The sequence below is a fragment of the Aegilops tauschii genome, chromosome 1 (genome assembly GCF_002575655.3).
Source record: "Aegilops tauschii subsp. strangulata cultivar AL8/78 chromosome 1, Aet v6.0, whole genome shotgun sequence".
Classification (NCBI taxonomy): domain Eukaryota; kingdom Viridiplantae; phylum Streptophyta; class Magnoliopsida; order Poales; family Poaceae; genus Aegilops; species Aegilops tauschii.
Window position 1 is genome coordinate 377781038 of NC_053035.3, and position 23549 is coordinate 377804586.

The 23549-nt window shown below is 49.3% G+C and overlaps 1 protein-coding gene across 1 annotated transcript; it reads left to right on the plus strand.

The window, feature by feature from the left end:
* The first annotated feature begins 238 nt into the window (after positions 1–238).
* Positions 239–3732, plus strand: LOC109765352 (F-box/FBD/LRR-repeat protein At1g13570-like). Its single transcript, XM_020324146.1, has 5 exons — positions 239–311; positions 1813–2327; positions 2568–2924; positions 3035–3166; positions 3418–3732. The coding sequence occupies exons 1-5, from the start codon at positions 239–241 to the stop codon at positions 3730–3732; spliced, it is 1392 nt and encodes a 463-aa protein (XP_020179735.1).
* Positions 3733–23549: the final 19817 nt, after the last annotated feature.

Consider the following 23549-nt stretch of genomic DNA (forward strand, 5'->3'; position numbering starts at 1 on the left):
GAGAACAGCAAGATTGCTGGATGGCCTGGAGGCGGACATAAGGACGAAGGGGACGTGGCTAGGGTTTCGAGACTCCGTCTGGCTTATTCACGTTTCACAACTAAACCAAGTAGCTGAAGGAAAGAAAAAACAAATGAAGCGGAAGCAGAGTGAACTTACAGATGAGGAACCCTCGCCAGCCTGGATCTCCTGCAGTGTCTGGACACTGGGTTTCGCAGTAGTCTCCTCCTGACCAGCCATGGCGGAGAGGGTTAGGATAGAGAGCAGCAAGAGGAATGGATGGCCTAGCGGCGGGCAGAGGATGGAAGAGTGTGTGGCTAGGGTTTTGAAACTCCGTCCGTCCGCCATAAATAGCATGAGCCTGGCCTCGGGCGACGAGCCAGACCGGCGTCACTGGAGGAGACGTCCATCGGACCCTTGGGTTTCCGTGGCGGCGCCACGTGGAGTTCACACCCGAGTAGGTCGAGACGCCCGTCGAAATGTTGTGTTTCCACAATCAATGCACGAACGTGGCTCCGTGTAAAACACAAGCATGCCTCCCTCGACATCCCGACCGTGCCTGTCCTGGTAATATAGTCATCGGATGCATTTGGAACACAAAGAGACACGAAGGTGACTCTGGATAATTACAGGTCATGCGTTTGTGGGCTTGACAACCGTGCCTGCGACCTGAAACACTAACACGCGTAAAGGATAGTGACGCTACTAAACATATAAAGTCGCCTTCGTGCATTTGTGGGCTTGACAACCGTGCCTGTGACCTGAAACACTGACACACAGAAAGTCGTCTTCATGCGTAAAGGACCAGGACGCTACTAAACATATCAAGTCACCTTCGTGCATTTGAGTTAAAATCATACAACGAAAACAATTCTAACAAGGACAGTCGCCCGAATCTATTAGGTTTCCGTAATAAATGCACAAACGTGACTCCGAGTAAGAACAAACTATGCCTCCGAGGGCTTGACGTCCATGCCTCTCGTTTTGACCGAGCCCACCGACTCATTCGGAATACAATCAGAAAACCTTTGTGCGCGACTCTATATAATAGCACGCCATGCCTTTGAGGGATGTATGCCCGTGCTTGTGACCCTTGACACTGAAACACAGACAGCTAGGAACGTCGACGCCTTTATCAAGAAAGAAGCGTGACACAATTCAGTACGGAACCGTGTCTGTATGGACTGCACGTCCGTGCTCTTAAATACAAGGAAATAAGCTTTTAAAAACAGCGTCTCTCTTATAGGCCAATCCGTGCCTCATAGAGTAAACGTCCGTGGCTGTGCGTAAGACAAAGGTTCATCTCCGTGGGCTAAACGCCCGTGCATCTTCGTCTGATAGAGTCACAGGCTAGCGTGACTCTATGTAATACCACCGACCATGCCTTTGAGCGCTTCATGCCCGTGCCTATGACCCGAAACACTAAATCAAGGATGAGGCGGCTGCCGCGGGTTTCTGCTATAAACGCACGAACGTGACCCCACGTAAAACGCAAGCATGCCTGTCTGGGCCGCCATACCGTGCCTCTCCTGGTGATTGAGTCAACGGAATCATTTTGAACGGATCCCTCCACTCTTCTCCCCTTCCCTCCCATCCCCAGTTATGTTTCGATGGGTGTCTCCTCATATTCGGGTGTGAACGCCACGTGGCCCCACTCTGGAAACCCAAGGGTCCGACGGGCGTCCCCTCCGGCGACGCCACTCTGGCTCGTCGCCCGAGGCCAGGCTCCGGCTATTTAAGGCGAATGGACAGTGTCTCGAAACCCTAGACACACCCTTTTCCTTGGTCTTTTCATATCCACGCCACATATAGCGGCGCTCGCAGGCAGAGCGATCCCAGCAACGGAGACGGAGGTGGAGATCCACTCTGGTGTGCCATGCACCAAGAGGGCGAAGCTCGCGCCACCGGCGACGCCGTCCTCTGGTGGTTTGGCGGTAGCGGCTGGAAGCGGCGAGGGTGCGCCTACCGGATCCGAGGATCAGGAAGAGCAGTTTGGTCCGGACCGCATCAACGACCTCCCGGACGCCATCCTCGGTGAGGTCATCTCCCGTCTCTCCACTAGGGAGGGCATCCGCACTCGGATGCTCGCACGTCGTTGGCGTCCTGTTTGGCCGACCGCTCCTCTGAATCTTGACTGCCGTGAGATCCATGTCGCTCGTCTTTTTAACGCCCTAGAAACAGTTCATGTCGAGATCATCAGTAGGGTCTCTGCCTACAGCGAGGAGCTTGCTCGCATACGATACATCGGAACTTGGCATCAGGGAAAAACAGTTCCTGGTGATGGTTCTTGCCTTCCAGAGTCCATCCTCTCCAGCCATGTGGACGCAGTTCTCCGCCTTCGTATACCGGCGTGCTACCTCCAATGCAGACCCTCTACTGCCCACGCCTGGCTTGAGTCCCCCAGATTGAACAATCTCTAGGTGCTTGAGTTTTACTACCTGTTTCCACGATTTGTGAAAGAAACTGTCAAACTATCGCACACATGCTCTTCATCTACGCCCTCACTACCCAAGTCCGTCTTTCGGTTTTCCTGTTCTCTGCGCACTGTGAGCTTCGCGTGTTGCCAGATACCAGACCATTATGTAGAGGTACTTGAACTACAACTGGTCAAGAGACTTTTGCTTGTTGAGGTTGATATATCAGACTTCTCATTGCAAAGCATGATCAACTCTAGTTGCCCTGCACTCGAGTGCCTGCTGCTTGTTTGCAATAGAGAAAGGCATCGAATCACAATAAATTCCCCTAACCTTGTAAGCATCGGCATCCGTGGTGAGAAAGGAAAATTCATCATCGAGGATGCCCCCTCACTTCAAAGGTTGATCCACGATCTCCAGAGCAATAACATGGAGGTATTCATCGTCTCTGCACCCAAACTGGAGACATTGGCCAAATTCAGGATCTCGCTTGACTCCACAGGTCTTATGGTACTGACATTTCACAATAATTCCAGCTGCATTTCCTTGAGAAAGTAGTTGCATATCATCCAACCTTTTGTTCTAATAATTTTATGTTTTATTTTCCATGTTATGTGAAGGGTTTGGCGACGGCCAGCCTATCTACAATGCGGCAATCTGTCAAAACCTTGTTTTTGGCCATGACTTATAAAGTGGACCTGGTCATTCACTTGCTTAAGTGCCTTCCAAATTTGGAGAACTTGTTTGTTCAGGTGATGATTCTCACGCCCAATGAAAAGGTCATACCGTGCATAGTGCAGCACTCCTTGCATCTCAAAAAGCTTATCTTACATTTTGTTTGCAATGGATACACCCTATGTCTAGGCATGTTTTTTATTATTATACATACATCCGTATCTAGGGAAATGTTCGACGAACTGATTGGGACAGGGGTCATGGAATTTATCATTCATTTTGTCCTTCCATAGATCTTGAGTATCTTTCAACCTTTATGTGTTTTCAGGGAGGAAACATTCCTGATGGTGCAAGAAATATTTGGCATCCCAAGCACCGTGCGTTTCTCAAAGAACACATCATTCATTTAAAGACAGTAACACTGGAAGATTATGAAAAAAGTAGGAAGAACACTGAGTTTGTGAGGTTCTTTATTCTGAATGCAATGGAGCTAGAGACCATAAGGATTAAGTTTCGCTTCCCTGAGACTTCATGCAAGAATTTTACGAACAGCAACAGAAGTTGTTCCTGTGGGAGAATAAAGTTTCCAAACGCGCCCATCTCAAGTTATCAGCATGCTGCAATCATCTGTGCTTGGATTTGAAACATAGGCGTGTTGAATGCCTGGATTTGTCAGATCCGTTCACTTGTGCCTGCTAGACACAGGGCTGTAGTTAGTTCCTCAAGCTAGTACAGTTAGATGTTGTTGCGCCAATCTAATTCTGTGTTATGTCTAAACATGGCTGAAGCCTTTTGCACCATTTTGTAAGCTTGTTATAACAATGCTTTTGTGCTATGCACCCGCTGTTCTGAAAATTTTATAGTTTTATGTCACTATCGTGATGCTACAAAAACATTCGTGTGCGGTCGTCGACCAGGGAACAAAAACATTTGGAAGAGAAGAGGCACTGCCTTGCCTGTTCTTCAAGGAACGTGCATCTAGTGCATGTAAACCAGTGCGTCTGCAGTGACCAGACGGCACTGCCTCCTTTCATGGCAGACTGTATGTGCACATGGCCGTGGCTCTGCTTAATCTCAAACCATGCTCCCAGCGACCTCAGACTGTACGTGCCTTTCGTGTAAACGCATGTCCGTGAACGAGTTTATGTCTGAGTACAAACAATCGAGTCGGCACTGGCGTGCGTCGGCTTCAGGAGTAAGCGCGACTCTGTAGATTGTAGATTTTATGTGTGTCAGTGCTAGTGCGGTGCTCCTGTCTGACATAGGACCGTGCCTTTGACAAGTCAGTGCCACGTCACCAGAGGCATGGTTCCCCATGCCTGCCAAAGCGACATATGTGCCTTGCTAGATTACAGTAACCCATGTCTCGTGGAACGATCCAAGACGAAAGATTGCCGGATGCGCCTCGCTAGCAGCACGTTTCTTTGAAATATAAAAATATCTAGGAGATCAATATTTGATGTGTGTAGACTGTCACACACCCTCTGAAAGATTGCAAAAAATGAGATACATGCCTTTAGTCAAGTAACCATGTCCAAGCATAAACTTATACTAGACGAGTATCACTTGCAACGTTTCAAAAGGAGGCAATCGTTAATGATCATTCTTCGAGGATTGCCTTGATCATCAGGAGGTCATCAGTGTTCGCAAACCCTTGCCCCAAAAGATCACAGATGACTCTTTGCATCTTCTTTCTATTCTCCTTCAGCTTATGCACCTCCTCCTTCAGAAAATCCCTGTCCAGCTTAATCTCACCCTTGTCATCCTTAAGATTATGAATGGCACTTGTGAGAGACCTCTGAATGAGCTTGACGTCTTTATCAACGATACCCATCTGCTTCTTCTGCCTGTCAATCTTCATGGTAGTTACATTAGTTCTTTCCACAGCTGCAACAAGATTCTCGAGCTTAAGGTTCACTTGTTCAATATCCATTTTAAGCCCGCTTATCTCTTCATCCTTTGCTTGCCTATTATCATTGCTCTCATCTAACATCCCCCAGAGCTTGAGTAGGCACCTCTGCATAATGATAGGCCATGGGCGGTCAACCCATTCGACGACTCCACAGTTCACGCCTCTCTGCGAACAAAAAAGGAACCAAATAAACAGAGACTATTAATACACTACTGCAGAAGCTCTGGAATATAATAAAGTTCACATATACTTGGTTTATAACCTCATTCAACTAACTATGAACCGTGTTTGTGCAATGTGGCACTTCAATGGTTAGGTACCCACAACACCAATTATGGTGCTTCGCCCACCCTGTCCGCGGAGTTATTTCATAATTGTACTTAGTTTCTTTTAAGCCAGCTTGAATTAATCTGGAGCTACCTCTGCAGACAACTTATTTAGAGAGTTTTTTTTTTCTGAAGAATATACTGACTATTAAACAGAAGTCCCATTTGTAAACAAACATGAGAGTGTCTAGATCACTTCTTTTGTGTTCAATGATGTAAAATAAGTAGTGACCTTTACCCTTTTATGTAAAGTAAAAGGACTACACAATGTTTCCTACAATCAACCGGAAAACACAAGAAGAAATCAGTCTTCTTTGGTAGACTACAAGTCCTATATCCAAACAGTTTGATTCAACAAGAAAGTAACTCGGATTTTCGAAAGTGACTAACTTTCACAGCACAGCCGTAGAACCTCCTCCCTGTGTCACTTCCTTCAAAAGCCACACACCTGAGAGGCTTGGTATCGTGGAGAACACAGTAGAGAGGACGGTCGAGCTCTTTGCCACATAAATCATGGTCTTCGATGGTGTCAGGGTTCTCCTACAAGGACACATGAATGTTTAGAGCTCAGATCTTTTGTTTGGAAAACAAACCCCAGTTCAACGCTCCGCATGTAGCAGGAAATCACCTACATAGAAATCAAAATCCACTTCAAGGAAGTTCAAGCCTTCCTTCCTCCCCTCTTGTCCGAACTTTTGTGTCGACATGGCCTGGAGGATGTGAGCAGATGCGATGCCGTAGGCGGCATCGAAATCGAGAGGAGAGAGAGAGAGGGAGAGAGAGAGAGGGGGAGAGAGAGGGGGGAATAGATATAGTGAGAGAGCGAGAGGGGAAATGAAAGCGAGGGACTTCGACATGGTCCGGCTCGACCAAATACTCCACCTACTCGCCAGACCCACCAACCCCCACCCCCCTCCCACGCCCCTTTTATTTTGCGCTGGGATGGCAAGGAGCCATTTACTATTGTCAGTAGTTCCAGCTTTGGCGAGCGAGTACACAAAATTACTTCCCTCTCCATAATTACTCCATAAATACATTGTTTTGTGCGTCTTCCCTCCCGAGTCACTTGCTCTTCCGCTCCCCTTCTCTGGTTCCTTCCGTCTTTCTTGCTTCGTCTTCCTCACTCTACAGTCCACATAGATGGATCTACGATTCGCCCACTTGCTCTGAAATACAGTAATTTTTTCCCCTCTGCTTAATACTTACGCGTTGTGCACTGTGCTTTTTTAGATGGATTCTTGTTGTATGTTACCCTTTTAATTTTAGTTTTTGTGCTAATATCTTACCCCTTTGAAGAGGTTCTATAGGGGAATAATCTTGGAGGACAACAGTTGATTTTTTTCCAGCTAGTTCGCTGCAAGAGCTTGTAGATTTGAAGAGGTCTGTGCGTGTTCTTTCATTTTTTTACAGAGACACTAACATCAAGGGATATCACCATATCAGCATTCGCTCTGCACTGTCTTACTCACTGAAACAAGCATGTATCAGTGATATACAGTCCTTTAATTCTTTGTACCATTAGCGGAGTGTTGAAATAATTTTTTCTTTAATAATTAATGAACCCGAGTCTTATATATTGTTACATCTCGCAGACAAAGATGGCGTGTGATGTTTGCAGGAACCTCAACTGTCCCGGTGTTGAATCTGATGTTGCCCAATCTTTCTTGATTGTGTCTTTGCCTTGTTGTTATGAGTCATGCCTGGTAAGTTTTGCTAACAAATCACGCGTGGCCAGTAAAAAACCTTCGTCACTGTATTTGTTGCAGTTATCTTTATTCCACAGTCAGCAACCACACGTATTCCTTCGGAGCGAACTATACTGCGCATGCTTGTTTTTATTTTATAGGCCTTGATGTAATTAGAAGTTCAATTGTTTTGTATAGGTTTAATTAAATGTCATAGATGGTGCTTGTGCCCGTGCCTGAAAGCCAAGAAATTTCAAGGAAAAAAACTCTTTCATGCATTTTTTTCTTCTGAAAATCAGTAAAACATTTATATACCTTTGTCTTAATTTTACTTTTATGCAGTATGTCCCATGCTACTATCGGAACCAGGTCCTTTCTTTGACCTCTTTATGGAAAGATGAAGCTTTCGAGGATGGTTTTGAAGACGAAGATTTTGACCTTGTGTTCGGCACTACCGAGGAATTGTCTTACAAGATTAAGTTTACAGATGGCAACCACAGGTCTAAGTTTCATGGACCTGGATGGGAAAAGTTGATACGTGACTATGATCTGTTTTATGGTGATATTATACAATTGGATTTGCAAGCAGAAGGTTTCTTCTTTCCCATTGACTTGATGTTGAGTGAATCTCGAGGAGGTCACAAAGCGTTTCCCAAACCTTCCGTTGGTATGTTCTGATCGCTTATCAATATTCGTTCTGGTTTAACATTTATCTATTATAATTTTACTGTGGCATGCCGTTGATATTTATGTGCTTAATCTCTGTGATATAATGTATTAAATCTTTCTTTGTACTCATAAGGTAGTTTAAAACTGTAATTTCCCTTTTAAAAGCCAATATTCGTTTATTTTAGTTTTAACTGCTCTATTCATTGCTTCACACATAGTGGCTAATACATGGTTGTATTTATTTAGCCCTTGAAGGCCTCAGTTTATCGGAAAGGAGCTACATAGACGAGACAGTCTACACCCGGGGCATAAAACTTTCCTATATCGACATGGCTTGCATGATTAAACTAGTCCTAAATGCTAAACACATCCCTGCCATTACCTTTATGCACCGTCTATGTTTCACCAACATTCACACAGACCGTTTGGTACGTCGTTGTTTCTTTCTCTAAACCACAGTCAACATGCGTATCTAATGCCAGAATAATTTGTTATTGTACAGAAAATCCCAGCTATTGTTACCAATGATCTTAGGATGAAGCTTGGATATTTGCCTCTCAAGGGCAGCATCAGGCTTGTACAAATTTTCAGCAGCGTTGATTTGCCTGGCACCTACTGTATACACAAAGATGGAAGGATGGCGATCACCGGGATTTCTGCTTTTGCAGATGCAGCTAGGCTGACAGTTGATTGCGTTGTACTTATCAGTATCCAGTGGCACACTGTGCGCGTGCAGGACTCGCTCTCACTTGTGATCACCGGTCTTTATAAGAAAACGGAATGACGCGATATGTGTACGGTGATGGAGGGATGGCATTACACCACATAAATTTTAACTACTATGGTATTAAGTTAAGTATCGTACGTGTGTTATTTCAAACTATGAGTGCAGTTCAAATCCTCATAGTACATACCTAATAGAACTTATCAGTTCAAATTCTTATTCAGACTATGGTACTGAAAGCAGATGCGATCCTAAACGTGGTTGTCGTCGCTGTTGTTGTTGTTGTGGGTGTGTCTCTCGGTTCGACATGTTTGCTCAGAGAGGCACTTGAACCTAGTGCAGGTTCAGCATTGTGTTAAGAAGACTCATGGTCATGCCTCTGTGCTATGATTAGCTTAGCTGACTTTGTGCAGTAAGAGAGGCACAACCGTGAAGTTAGTGAAGGCACGGTCATATAGTATAAGAGGGGACAGTCGTGCCTCCCAGTTGTCATTATTTCAGCTGAGTCGTGTACTCGGATAGGCATGTTGGTCGCAAGCGGAGGCACGGTCCCATATTAGGAAGAAGACTTGCGGTCGTGCGTCCCATGTCAAAAAGAAGAGTTTCGATCGTGCGTCCGTGTTCAGTATGTTTGTAGTGACACGCTGCTCGGAGAGGCATGTGCGTGAATCAAGTGGAGGCATGGAGTACGAGTTGTTGCCACTGTCCGATGTCACTGTTCTCGCAACAACATCACTTAAAAATACTACTTTTTTTGATAAATAGTGTTTTGCAACACCTCCATCCTCCAAACCGTCTTTCCAGATCCACCGCACCCGTTGCTCCTAGATGGAGTCCGATGCTTCTAGTACCAAGAGGGCAAGGCTCGTGCCACCGACGATGGATTCCTCTGGGTGTTTGGCGGTGCCGGCGGGGACTGGTGAGGGTCCGCCCACCGGATCTGAGGAGCACGGGAAAAAAACTCGTCCGGACCGCATCAGCAATCTCCCAGACGTCATCCTAGGTGAGATCATCTCTCGTCTCCCCATCAGGGATAGCATCCGTACTCTCATCCTCGCTCGTCAATGGCTTCCTTTATGGCCCACCGCTCCTCTGAATCTCGACTGCCGTGAGATCCCTGCCCCTCGTCTTTTTAAGCCTCTAGAAACAGTTCATATCAAGAAAATCTCCATGGCGCCTCCTACCTGGGAGCTCGCCCGTGAAAGGCACTTCGGAACTCGGTGCCCTCGCAAATCTGGCACTGACGATACGACCCTTCCGGAAGCCATCCTCTCCGCCCATGTGGGCGCAGTTCACCGTCTCTGCATACCGGCGTGCTACCTCCAGTCCGGACCCTCCGCCGTCGATGCCTGGTTGAAATCATCCAAACTGAACAATCTCGAGGTGCTCGAGTTCTATTACATGTTCCCAGATTTCGTGAGAGAGTGTGTCGTACGAGCACTCACACACCCATCATCTGCGCCTTTTGCACCGGCATCCTTCTCTCCGTTTGCATCCTCCCTACACACCGCCACCTTTGCTCTTTGCCAAATACTAGACAGTTACGTTCAGGCTCTTAAACTACCACTGCTCAAGAGGCTTTCACTTGTGGACGTTCGTATATCAGACATCTCGCTTGAAAGCATCATCCACTCTAGTTGCCCCGCACTCCGGTGCCTACTGCTTACTTGGAATATGGAAAGCCGCTGCATAAGAATAAACTCACGTAACCTTGTAAGCATTGGAATTCGTTGTGGACATGGCGAACTTGTTATAGAGGATGCCCCATCACTTCAGTGGTTGCTTAACGATATTCTCAGCAGCAACTTGCAGATAACTGTCACGTCTGCACCTAAACTGGAGACTGTGGGCAAATTCCATGATTTTTTCTCTGAATCCAAGGTCACGCATAACCCTACAGTTATCCAGTACCTAGTTTTCAGCTGCATTTGTCTGAGTAAACAAATTTCATGTAATAGAACCTTTTGTTCAATTTTTAAAATAGTTGTGCGTGCACCATGCAGGGTTTGCCGGCAGTCAGCCTGTCAACAATGCTTCAAACGGTCAAGACTTTGCTCATCAAGATGTGTTTTGAAGTGGACGTGGCCGTTTCCCTGATGCAATGCTTTCGAAGCCTTGAGAACTTGTTTATCGAGGTGATGATTCGCACACACATTGAAAGCCCATAACATGCATACTGTACTACTTCTACTGTATGTCTTAAAAGGCTTGTCTTACATTCGTCTGTAAATTGATACACCCGTGGCTAGACATGTTTTAGTATTACATACACCCGTATCTACAAAAAAATCCAATAAATACCTTACGCTAGATGCTCTTTCGACAGAATCTCTGTTTTTAGAGCTTAAGTATTTTCATTCTTCATGTACATCTAGGGAGGACTCTGTTGCGGAGAAACAAATACATGGCGTCGTAAGCACCGACCGTTTGTCAAACGAGATGACTTTCGTCTGAAGACAGTAACGCTGGATGACTATGAACCCTGCTTGGTAAACATTGAATTTGTGAGATTCTTTGTTCTGAGTGCAAGCAAGCTTGAGACCATCAGGCTTAACTATCGCTTCCACCAAGACTTCACGGAAGAATTTTACGAAAAGCATCAAAAGGATCTTCCGTGGCACAAAAAGGCTTCTGAACGTGCTCGCCTTATATTATCAGGAGCGTGCAAGCACCGGTTCTTTTATTTAAAACTCACGCGTGTTGAATACCTGGATTTGACGGACCCATTCAGATGTGACTGCTGAACACAGAGCTGGAGTAAGTTGTCCAAGCTTGCAGGGTTACATGTTGTTGCACCGTTTTGAACGTGCGTTTCGTCTGAACATGAACAGATAACCCTTGTAATATTTTGTACCGTCTGTAAGCTTGCCATAACAATCCTTGATTAGAAAGTGTTTTAACTGTGCAAACGAAAGTGTTGTAACTGTGCAAACGTCAATGTTTCAGCGGAAAGATTCTGAGTATTTTACCGTCACGACACTGACTCTTTGTTAGTATAGTACCATGTTCCCACTGATAATGAAATCGTCAGTGGGAACCTTTCCAATACCAAAGCAAGTCCGTGATTGGTAGGCCAATAAACCATGTGTCTTGTGACATGACAGCTGTTCTTCGTCTTAAGGTCAGACTTTGTCTAGAAACTTCACAACCGTGCTTTTCTAACTGAGTATCAAGAAGGTTGGTACACGTGCATGTAGAGCCCTTACTTCGGCGCCTTCTACGCACACTTTTCTGCACCCAGAGAGGGTTTATGCTGAGTCAGGCCTGGAGAAACGCCACGCCCGTGCGTGTAGTGACTCCCCAACAGTGCCTCCGGCGCGTGCATCTATGTGCCTCCATAGCTGACATAAGCCGTGACTGTTAGGTGCCCGTGGAGCCAGACGCCCGCGGGTCCAGAGAGCTCACAACGGTGCCTCTCCAGCAGAGCATTCTCACCCATGCCTCTGCCACCACACTTTTGTGCATCCATTGGGCTGACACTCGTGCCTGAGAGGCTTCATTTCCGTGCCTCTGGTGTTTCAATACACGTGCCTCACATGACACTTGCCATGACCCTTGTGATTGCAGAGAATACACACCCGTGCCTCCATAGCTGAGTATTCTGATCCATGCCTCTGCCACTGAAATTTTATGCATTCAGAGGGTTGACAATCATACGTGCCTGTAGAGGCTAGACTTCGGTGCCTCCGGAGCCTGCAACCTTGTGCCTCACGTGCCACGAGCCGTGGCTTTTATGTTCCCCTGGAGACACACTGCCGTGGATCCAGAGACTTCACAAACGTGTCTTTTCAACTGAGTGTTCGCAGCCATGCCTCTTCCACCACACTTTTGTGCATCTAGGGAGTTGATAGCTGGCTCTGTGGAGGCTTCAACGAGGTCCGTGCTTGTACATACTGCAATTAGATGCCTCCACCGCCTGCATGCACGTGCCTCACATGACATTTGCCCCTGTGTCGTGGCGCCACACCCCCGTGTCTCTACAGACCGCACAACCGTGCATCTCTAACTGAGTATTCGGACACATGCCTCTGCCACCAAACTTCTGTGTATCTGGACAGTTGATACCCGTGCCTCGTGAAGACGTACGTCTGTCGACGCCGTGACTATTCCACCACGTCTGTCGAAATCCTCTAGATTAGGTACGTATATATATTGTCGTCTTTATGAATCATAAAACCCTAACCCTTTTCCCAGATCCACCGCATAGAGACCTGCAACGGAGGCCGCACGAGCTTGGCAATGGAGATGAAGAAGCGTGCCTCTAGCAACAAGAAGACGAGGTTCGCGGCTGTACCCATGCCCTCTAAGCTCGTTAAGAGGAGCGGCTGTGGCTCGCCCACTGGATCTGTGAACCATGTTGAGTCTGGTCCGGACCACATCAGCGATCATCCCGATGCCATCCTCGGCGAGATCATCTCTCGTCTGCCCATAAAGGAAGGCATGCGCACACAAGTGCTCGCATCTCGGTGGCGCCGCATATGGCGCACCACACCACTCGATCTCGACTTTCGTGTGATCCTTGATACTCGTTCTACCAGATCTCTGGAAAAAATCTGTTGCCAAATCATCCGCGTTCTCCCGGGCAAGCAAATCATCCATGAAACATACATCGGAACTCAATGCCGACATCTTAGTTGCAACTGCCGCGGAGAACCTGTCGCTGATGGCTTCAGTCTTCCTGTATCTATCCTCTCCGATCACAAGGGCCCGATTCGCCGCCTCTGCATCCCGACAACCTACCTCCAGTGCGAACCTTGTGGCGTCGATGAGTTGTTCCTGTCTCGGAATCTGGACCAACTCCAGGTTTTTAGAGTTCTATCATATATTCCCAAAGTTCTTCTACCCAGGGCCCAGGCAAGCACACAGAATCCCTTCTTCTATGCCTTCGCCACCGGCATCCATCTCGAGATTTCGCTCGTCTCTCCACACCATCACCTTCGCCATGTGCAAACTAGAAGACAATCTTTGTAGAAATGCTTTGCCTCCCACTGCTCAGGAGACTTTCGCTGGTGGAGGTTTATATATCGGATGTCTCTTTGCGGAAGTTCATCCACCACAGTTGCCCTGCCCCGCAGTGCCTGCTGCTTGTTTGCAACAAGAAATTCTGCTATCTATGAATAAACTCAGCTAGGCTTGTAAGCATTGGCATTCGTTCCGACGGAGGAAAACTGATCATTGAGGATGCGCCATCCCTCCGGAGACTGCTACATGATTCTGTAGATGCACAACTACAGATAATAGTTTTGTCCGCACCTGTGTTGGACACACTGGGAAAAATTTCTGAATTACCCAACGAAACAAATAACGTCATTGGGACTACAGTTATTCAGGTACTGCCTCTGCACATTACTTTGACATGCGTTATTCAAAAGCACTTGAGATTCACATCCACGAGCTAATAATATCACGTTATGTGTTCAATGAAGGGTCTCTGCATAAGTAGCCTACACGCGGTGCTGGATTCCGTCAAGACCTTGTTTATCTCACAGACATGCTTTAATCTGGATGAGATTGTTGACTTGCTGTGATGCTTTCAATGCTTGCAAAACTTGTTTATCGAGGTGATGATTTCACACACGTTGAAAGCCCACGCATAATATGCATAATATACTAGCACTAACTCTTAAGTTTGCTCTTCTCGTGTGTTTAGGGGGGAGGATGGGATCAAAGAGGTATAACAAATGAATGGCGCCAAAAGCAGCGGGTGTTTCTCAATAATCACGACATTTGTTTGAGGACATTAACGCTGGAAGACTATGAAGTCACAGATGCAAACACTGAATTTGTGACATTCTTTATTCTCAATGCTAGGATGCTACTGACCATCAGGCTTAAGTTTGGCCTGCGCAGAGATTTTACTCGTGAATTTTACAAACGGCAAGAATAGGTACTGCAGTGTTGGAAATATGCCCTAGAGGCAATAATAAATGGTTATTATTATATTTCTTTGTTCATGGTAATTGTCTATTTTTCATGCTATAATTGTGTTATCCGGAAATCGCAATGCATGTGTGAATACATAGACCACAACGTGTCCCTAGTAAGCCTCTAGTTGACTAGCTTGTTGATCAACAGATAGTCATGGTTTCCTGACTATGGACATTGGATGTCATTGATAACGGGATCACATCATTAGGAGAATGATGTGATGGACAAGACCCAATCCTAAGCATAGCTCAAAGATCGTGTAGTTCGTTTGCTAGAGCTTTTCCAATGTCAAGTATCTTCTCCTTAGACCATGAGATCGTGCAACTCCCGGATACCGTAGGAGTACTTTGGGTGTGCCAAACGTCACAACGTAACTGGGTGACTATAAAGGTACACTACGGGTATCTCCGAAAGTGTCTGTTGGGTTGGCACGGATCGAGACTGGGATTTGTCACTCCGTATGACGGAGAGGTATCTCTGGGCCCACTCGGTAATGCATCATCATAATGAGCTCAATATGACTAAGGAGTTAGTCACGGGATCATGCATTGCGGTACGAGTAAAGAGACTTGCCTGTAACGAGATTGAACAAGGTATTGGGATACCGACGATCGAATCTCGGGCAAGTAACATACCGATTGACAAAGGGAATTGTATACGGGATTGATTGAATCCTCGACATCGTGGTTCATCCGATGAGATCATCGTGGAACATGTGGGAGCCAACATGGGTATCCAGATCCCGCTGTTGGTTATTGACCGGAGAGGCGTCTCGGTCATGTCTGCATGTCTCCCGAACCCGTAGGGTCTACACACTTAAGGTTCGGTGACGCTAGGGTTGTAGAGATATGAGTATGCGGAAACCCGAAAGTTGTTCGGAGTCCCGGATGAGATCCCGGACGTCACGAGGAGTTCCGGAATGGTCCGGAGGTGAAGAATTATATATAGGAAGTCCAGTTTCGGCCACCGAAAAAGTTTCGGGGGTTATCGGTATTGTACCGGGACCACCGGAAGGGTCCCGGGGGTCCACCGGGTGGGGCCACCTATCCCGGAGGGCCCCATGGGCTGAAGTGGGAAGGGAACCAGCCCTTAGTGGGCTGGGGCGCCCCCCATGGGCCTCCCCCCTGCGCCTAGGGTTGGAAACCCTAGGGTGGGGGCGCCCCACTTGACTTGGGGGGGGGGGGGAGTTTCCCCCCCTTGGCCGCCGCCCCCCCATAGATGGGTTCCTGGCCGGCGCCCCCTCCCAGGGGGCCTATATAAAGGGGGGGGAGGGAGGGCAGCAATACTACAGCCTTTGGCGCCTCCCTCCTCCCCTGCAACACCTGTCCCTCTCGCAGAAGCTCGGCAAAGCCCTGCCGAGATCCCACTACATCCACCACCACGCCGTCGTGCTGCTGGATCTCCATCAACCTCTCCTTCCCCCTTGCTGGATCAAGAAGGAGGAGACGTCGCTGCTCCGTACGTGTGTTGAACGCGGAGGTGCCGTCCGTTCAGCACTCGGTCATCGGTGATTTGGATCACGACGAGTATGACTCCATCAACCTCGTTCATTGGAACGCTTCCGCTCGCGATCTACAAGGGTATGTAGATGCACTCCTTTCCCATCATTGTTAGTATACTCCATAGATGGATCTTGGTGATGCGTAGAAAATTTTAAAATTCTGCTACGATCCCCAGCAGTGGCATCATGAGCCAGGCCTATGCGTAGTTACTATGCACGAGTAGAACACAAAGCAGTTGTGGGCGTAGATGTTGCCAATTCTTCTTGCCGCTACTAGTCTTATCTTGTTTCGGCGGTATTGTGGGATGAAGCGGCCCGGACCGACCTTACACGTACGCTTACATGAGACAGGTTCCACCGACTGACATGCACTAGTTGCATAAGGTGGCTAGCGGGTGTCTGTCTCTCCCACTTTAGTCGGAACGGATTCGATGAAAAGGGTCCTTATGAAGGGTAAATAGAAATTGGCATATCACGTTGTGGTTTTACGTAGGTAAGAAACGTTCTTGCTAGAACCCTATACAAGGCACGTAAAAACTTGCAACAACAATTAGAGGACGTCTAACTTGTTTTTGCAGCATGTGCTATGTGATGTGATATGGCCAGAAGATGTGATGAATGATATATGTGATGTATGAGATTGATCATATTCTTGTAATAGGAATCACGACTTGCATGTCGATGAGTATGACAACCGGCAGGAGCCATAGGAGTTGTCCTTATTTTTGTATGACCTGCGTGTCATTGAATAACACCATGTAAATTACTTTACTTTATTGCTAAGCGCGTTAGCCATAGAAGTAGAAGTAATCGTTGGCGTGACAACTTCATGAAGACACGATGATGGAGATCATGGTGTCATGCCGGTGACAAAGATGATCATGGCGCCCCGAAGATGGAGATCAAAGGAGCAAAATGATATTGGCCATATCATGTCACTATTTGATTGCATGTGATGTTTATCATGTTTTGCATCTTATTTGCTTAGAACGACGGTAGTAAGTAAGATGATCCCTTATGATAATTTCAAGAAAGTGTTCCCCCTAACTGTGCACCGTTGCGAAGGTTCGTTGTTTTGAAGCACCACGTGATGATCGGGTGTGATAGATTCTAACGTTCGCATACAACGGGTGTTGACGAGCCTAGCATGTACAGACATGGCCTCGGAACACACGCAATACACTTAGGTTGACTTGACGAGCCTAGCATGTACAGACATGGCCTCGGAACACGGAGGACCGAAAGGTCGAGCATGAGTCGTATAGAAGATACGATCAACATGGAGATGTTCACCGATCTTGACTAGTCCGTCTCACGTGATGATCGGACACGGCCTAGTTAACTCGGATCATGTTTCACTTAGATGACTAGAGGGATGTCTATCTGAGTGGGAGTTCATTGAATAATTTGATTATATGAACTTAATTATCATGAACTTAGTCTAAAATCTTTACAATATGTCTTGTAGATCAAATGGCCCACGTTGTCCTCAACTTCAACGCGTTCCTAGAGAAAACCAAGCTGAAAGATGATGGCAGCAACTATACGGACTGGGTCCGGAACCTGAGGATCATCCTCATAGCAGCCAAGAAAGATTATGTCCTAGAAGCACCGCTAGGTGAAGCACCAATCCCAGAGAACCAAGACATTATGAACGCTTGGCAATCATGTGCTGATGATTACTCCCTCGTTTAGTGCGGCATGCTTTACAGCTTAGAACCGGGGCTCCAAAAGCATTTTGAGAAGCATGGAGCATATGAGATGTTCGAAGAGCTGAAAATGGTTTTCCAAGCTCATGCCCGGGTCGAGAGATATGAAGTCTCCGACAAGTTCTTCAGCTGTAAAATGGAGGAGAACAGTTCTGTTAGTGAGCACATACTCAGAATGTCTGGGTTACACAACCGCTTATCCCAGCTGGGAGTTAATCTCCCGGATGACGCGGTCATTGACAGAATCCTTCAGTCGCTTCCACCAAGCTACAAGAGCTTTGTGATGAACTTCAATATGCAGGGGATGGAAAAGACCATTCCCGAGGTATATTCAATGCTGAAATCAGCGGAGGTGGAGATCAGAAAAGAACATCAAGTGTTGATGGTGAATAAAACCACTGAGTTCAAGAAGGGCAAGGGTAAGAAGAACTTCAAGAAGGACGGCAAGGGAGTTGCCGCGCCCGGTAAGCCAGTTACTGGGAAGAAGCCAAGGAATGGACCCAAGCCTGAGACTGAGTGCTTTTATTGCAAGGGAAGTGGTCACTGGAAGCGGAACTGCCCCAAATACTTAGCGGACAAGAAGGCCGGCAACACCAAAGGTATATGTGATATACATGTAATTGATGTGTACCTTACCAGTACTCGTAGTAGCTCCTGGGTATTTGATACCGGTGCGGTTGCTCATATTTGTAACTCAAAACAGGAACTACGGAATAAGCGGAGACTGGCAAAGGACGAGGTGACGATGCGCGTCGGGAATGGTTCCAAGGTCGATGTGATCGCCGTCGGCACGCTGCCTCTACATTTACCTACGGGATTAGTTTTAAACCTCAATAATTGTTATTTAGTGCCAGCTTTGAGCATGAACATTGTATCTGGATCTCGTTTAATTCGAGATGGCTACTCATTTAAATCCGAGAATAATGGTTGTTCTATTTATTTGAGAGATATGTTTTATGGTCATGCCCCGCTGGTCAGTGGTTTATTCTTGATGAATCTCGAACGTGATGTTACACATATTCATAGTGTGAATACCAAAAGATGTAAAGTTGATAACGATAGTCCCACATACTTGTGGCACTGCCGCCTTGGTCACATAGGTGTCAAGCGCATGAAGAAGCTCCATGCAGATTGACTTTTGGAGTCTCTTGATTACGAATCATTTGACACATGCGAACCATGCCTCATGGGTAAGATGACCAAGACTCCGTTCTCCGGAACAATGGAGCGAGCAACCAATTTATTGGAAATCATACATACCGATGTGTGCGGTCCAATGAGTGTTGAGGCTCGCGGAGGATATCGTTATGTTCTCACTCTCACTGATGACTTAAGTAGATATGGGCATGTCTACCTAATGAAAACAAGTCTGAAACCTTTGAAAAGTTCAAGGAATTTCAGAGTGAGGTTGAGAATCAACGTGACAGGAAAATAAAATTCTTACGATCAGATCATGGTGGAGAATATTTAAGTCACGAATTTGGTACGCACTTAAGGAAATGTGGAATCGTTTCACAACTCACGCCGCCTGGAACACCTCAGCGAAACGGTGTGTCCGAACGTCGTAATCGCACTCTATTGGATATGGTGCGATCTATGATGTCTCTTACCGATTTACCGCTCTCATTTTGGGGCTATGCTTTAGAGACTGCCGCATTCACTTTAAATAGGGCTCCGTCAAAATCCGTTGAGACGACACCGTATGAATTATGGTTTGGGAAGAAACCTAAGCTGTCGTTTCTAAAAGTTTGGGGATGCGATGCTTATGTCAAGAAACTTCAACCTGAAAAGCTCGAACCCAAGTCGGAGAAATGCGTCTTCATAGGATACCCTAAGGAGACTATTGGGTATACCTTCTACCTTAGATCCGAAGGCAAGATCTTCGTTGCCAAGAACGGGTCCTTTCTGGAGAAAGAGTTTCTCTCGAAGGAAGTAAGTGCGAGGAAAGTGGAACTTGATGAGGTGATAGTCACCCCTTCCGTACCGGAAAGTAGTGCCGCGCGGGAAGATGTTCCTGTGGTGCCTACACCGACTGGGGAGGAAGTTAATGATGATGATCATGAAGCTTTGGATCAAGTTACTACTAAACTTCGTAGGTCCACAAGGACACGTTCCGCACCAGAGTGGTACGGCAACCCTGTCCTGGAAATCATGTTGTTAGACAATGGTGAACCTTCGAACTATGAAGAAGCGATGGCGGGCCCGGATTCTGACAAATGGCTAGAAGCCATGAAATCCGAGATAGGATCCATGTATGACAACGAAGTATGGACTTTGACTGACTTGCCCGATGATCGGCGAGCCATAGAAAACAAATGGATCTGTAAGAAGACAGACGCGGATGGTAATGTGACCATCTATAAGGCTCGACTTGTCGCTAAGGGTTATCGACAAGTTCAAGGGGTTGACTACGATGAGACTTTCTCACCCGTAGCGAAGCTGAAGTCCGTCCGAATCATGTTAGCAATTGCCGCATACTATGATTATGAGATATGACAGATGGACGTCAAATGGCATTCCTTAATGGCTTCCTTAAGGAAGAATAGTGTCGGGTGGTTGGTGCGACATATACCAATGGATGGCTTATCATTGTGGGTGCCAATAAAACATCGCCGGTGCCTGGAAACGGGATGAGGCGAAGACATGCACGCCGGCGGATCTTACCCAGGTTCGGGGCTCTCCGAGGAGATAGCACCCCTAGTCCTGCTCTGCGGGGTCTCCGCATGATCACTAGATCAGGAAAGGTAGCTACAATCGCTCCTAGAGCTGTTTTGGGGTTCAAGGGAGAAGAAGAACAAGACTAGCTCTAACTTCTCTCTATCTATGGTGTGTGTGCTATGCTTAGAAGCCAACCCTTTGCATGGGTGCTCCGGGGGGGTTTATATAGGCCTACCCCCCGGGGGTACAATGGTAATCCGGCTGGGCACTGGTCCCAGCCGTCAGTGTCTACGCTCGCCGGCTTCTCCGCCGGCTGTTGGGTCCCGCCGACTGGTGGGCCCCGCCGGCTGCCGGCTCCTTGGTCGACAGGCCGGCCCCACCGCCTAGGGTCTTGTCAGCGGCTGCTTACTATAGCCTCGCCACTGATGACAAGGGCTTGGTCGAGGTAAGCGTGGCTACAGTGGGCCGCCTCGGGGGCTCTCACTGTAGCCTTACCTCGTCTTGTCTCCTTAATGGGGCTCCTGCTTCGAGGAAGGGAGTAGCCGGCTTCTGGGGGCCGGCTACGCCCTTGGCCGACTGGGAAAGGCCGGGCCGCCTTCGCGCCTCTCTCTGGCTGAAGGGGCCCGCCGCCCGTGGGCCGTACGGGAGTCTGTCGTGGATGACGTTGAGGCTAGCATGGCTACAGTGCCGAGCCGCACGGGAGATGGCCGTCCCGTACGGCCTCCTGTAGCCACGCCCGCCTCGGGCTTCAGGGGTAGTGGGCCGCACTGTGGCCTCACCCCGTCTTGTCTCCGTTATGTGGGAGTAGCTTTGGTGGTTGTGGTCTCGGCCGGCTTCTTGGAGTCGGCGCTCTTTGAGGCCGGCTTCTTGGAGTCGGCCACCCCGCGGCTGTCTTGGGGAGGGAGGTCGCTTGAGGCTGGGCCGCCTTCCGTGAGTCGGCTTCGGAGGTAGCCGGCCAGGGAAGGGGGTCCAACGTTTGGAGCGTTGGGAGGCCCAAAGGCCTGATAATTTTTCTGAAGAGCCAGGGGTAGTCGGCTAGGCTACCCGTGGCCATTTACTCCGACAGTAGTCCCCGAAGCAGATTGGGCTTCGAGGTTGAGTATTAGTTGAGAAGCTCGATCAGCTTCCCATTTTAGCAAGCCGGCAGCTGGGAGCCGGCTTTGGTTAGGCGTGCCGCCTGGGTCGAAAACTTCCGAAGTCGGAGGGCGGGAGCCCGCCAGTGCGTGCACCGGGCCGCGGGCCGGCCACTGGCCGTCTGCGAACCACGTGGCCCCTCTTGGCCGGAAAGCCTGCCAGCCCACGCGCGTGACGGGACGTCGCCGCAGGGAGGGGGCCCGCCATGTCCGCGCCCTGGCCCAGGCGTGGATTGTCTGCATCCCGAAACCGCCCGCACGTCTTGTGCGGCAGTTTCGGCTCGCATTTATGCGCAATAATCGCGAGGCGTGGGGGGAGTGGGTGCAGTTAATCCGACGACTCCCCCCACGTTCGGCTTCCTCGGTCCTGCCTCGCGATGCTATAAGTAGGGGGAGGTGGGGGGCAGCAGGCCCTCGCACGCTCCTCCTACTTCCACCATCTTCTTCGCTCGCCGGTTCTTGCGACAGCGCCTCGCCGCCGCGCTCTTCCGCCACGCATTCCTCCGCCGCCGCGCTGGTTTTCGCCATGCCTCCCACCACGGAGCAATATGGCGGGGATTGGGACGGCTCCAACGTCCACGACGACCATGTCGAGTTCCTCCGCAACACACGGCGGCTGCCCAGCGCGGACAAGGTGGAGGTCCGCCTCGCGCCGGCGAAGGAAATCACGCCGGAGCCGCAGGAGGGCGAGCGGGTGGTCTTCCGCTCGCGCTTCTTGCGCGGCTTCGGCCTGCCAGTGCGCGCCTTCTTCCGCTCCTGGCTCGATTTCTACCAGCTCCAGCCGCACCACCTCACCCCAAACGCGGTGGTGCTGGTGTCTGCCTTCGTCACCCTGTGCGAGGGCTACCTCGGCGTCCTCCCCACCCTCGAGCTCTGGGGGGAATTCTTCCAGTCCAAGCTGGGCACGCGCATGTAGGGCGTGCCGGCTCAGACTGGCGCCTTCATCGCGTCGCGGAGGTTGGTCGCCGACAACTCCTTCCCCGTCATCACGCTGATCCAATCGGTGAAGAAGTGGCAAAAATCGTACTTCTACGTGCGGAACATCGCCCCGCGGGGCGACTACATCAACCTGCCGGCTTACGTAGCCGGCCCACCAGCGGGCAGGCGGCCCCAGTGGTCCTTCCGGGCCGTGACTCTGACGCCGGCCGGGTCCGCAGCCATCGCCCGAGTGCGAGTGCTGACCCAGTCGGAGGGCCTGACGGGGCCCGACCTGCTGGCCGCGTTCGTCACGCGCCGGGTTCTTCCGCTCCAGAGCCGGCCTCATCTGATCTGTCAGATGAGCGGCCAGCTCGATCCGAGCCGAATGTGCACCAAGGAGATGCCGCGCGAGGAGGTCGCCTATATGGTGGACTACCTCGTGAACTGCAAATTCACCGAAGAGTGGCAGTTCGGCAAGGAGCCATATAGCCGAGCCAATCCGCCGCCTATGGTATGCTCTCCTTGTCTCTTCTTTTTCTCTTAACTTTGTTGCCGAGTTCCTCTTGGCCGACTCTAACTTAGTCGGTTTGTTTTTCGACAGAGCCCTCTTCTTCGGCCGGCCGGCGGGTCAGACGCGGATCGTTGATTCGTCCCCGACCGGACCGAACACGATATGGAGGACCCCGACTTGGGGGCGGCCGGCATGGACGACAACATCGAGCCGGCTGGTGGCCAAGCCGGCGGCGAAGCAGGCGGCTCCGGGCTTGGAGTCACCTTCGACGACTGGCCGGACGACGATGAGGCCGAAGTCGTCCCGCGCCGCCAGCCGATGTCTGGACGCGGTGCGGGTTCTTCCGCTGCACCGCCTGCTCGGGGCGGAGGGCAAAAGCGTCGCGCCGCCCAGGGCTTGTTCGGCAGTCGGACGAAGAAGTCCAGGGGCGGGGCGGCAGCCACCAGGCGGGAGGAGGCGGCCGCGAAGGCGGCTCACTTCCGCAAGACGGTGAAGCAACCGCAGACCGTGTCGGCGTAAGTTCACTTTCTTTTGTATACTCTGGTGGTTCTTGAGTCCTTGTCTTTTTCTCCGATGTTCAGGGCTCCGCTGTCGCTTGAGCGAGCGGCTGCCGCCTCCGTCGTCGAGTCACCGAGGGGGTCTGGGAGCACCACTCGCCGCGTGGACCCCCGGGCCGACCTTCAGGAGGCGACAGAACGGAACGCGCGGGAGGCGCGGGCGGAACGGGAGGCGCGAGAGGCGGAGGCACGGAAGGCGGCTGCCGCCCAGGCGGCGCTGGAGGAGGAG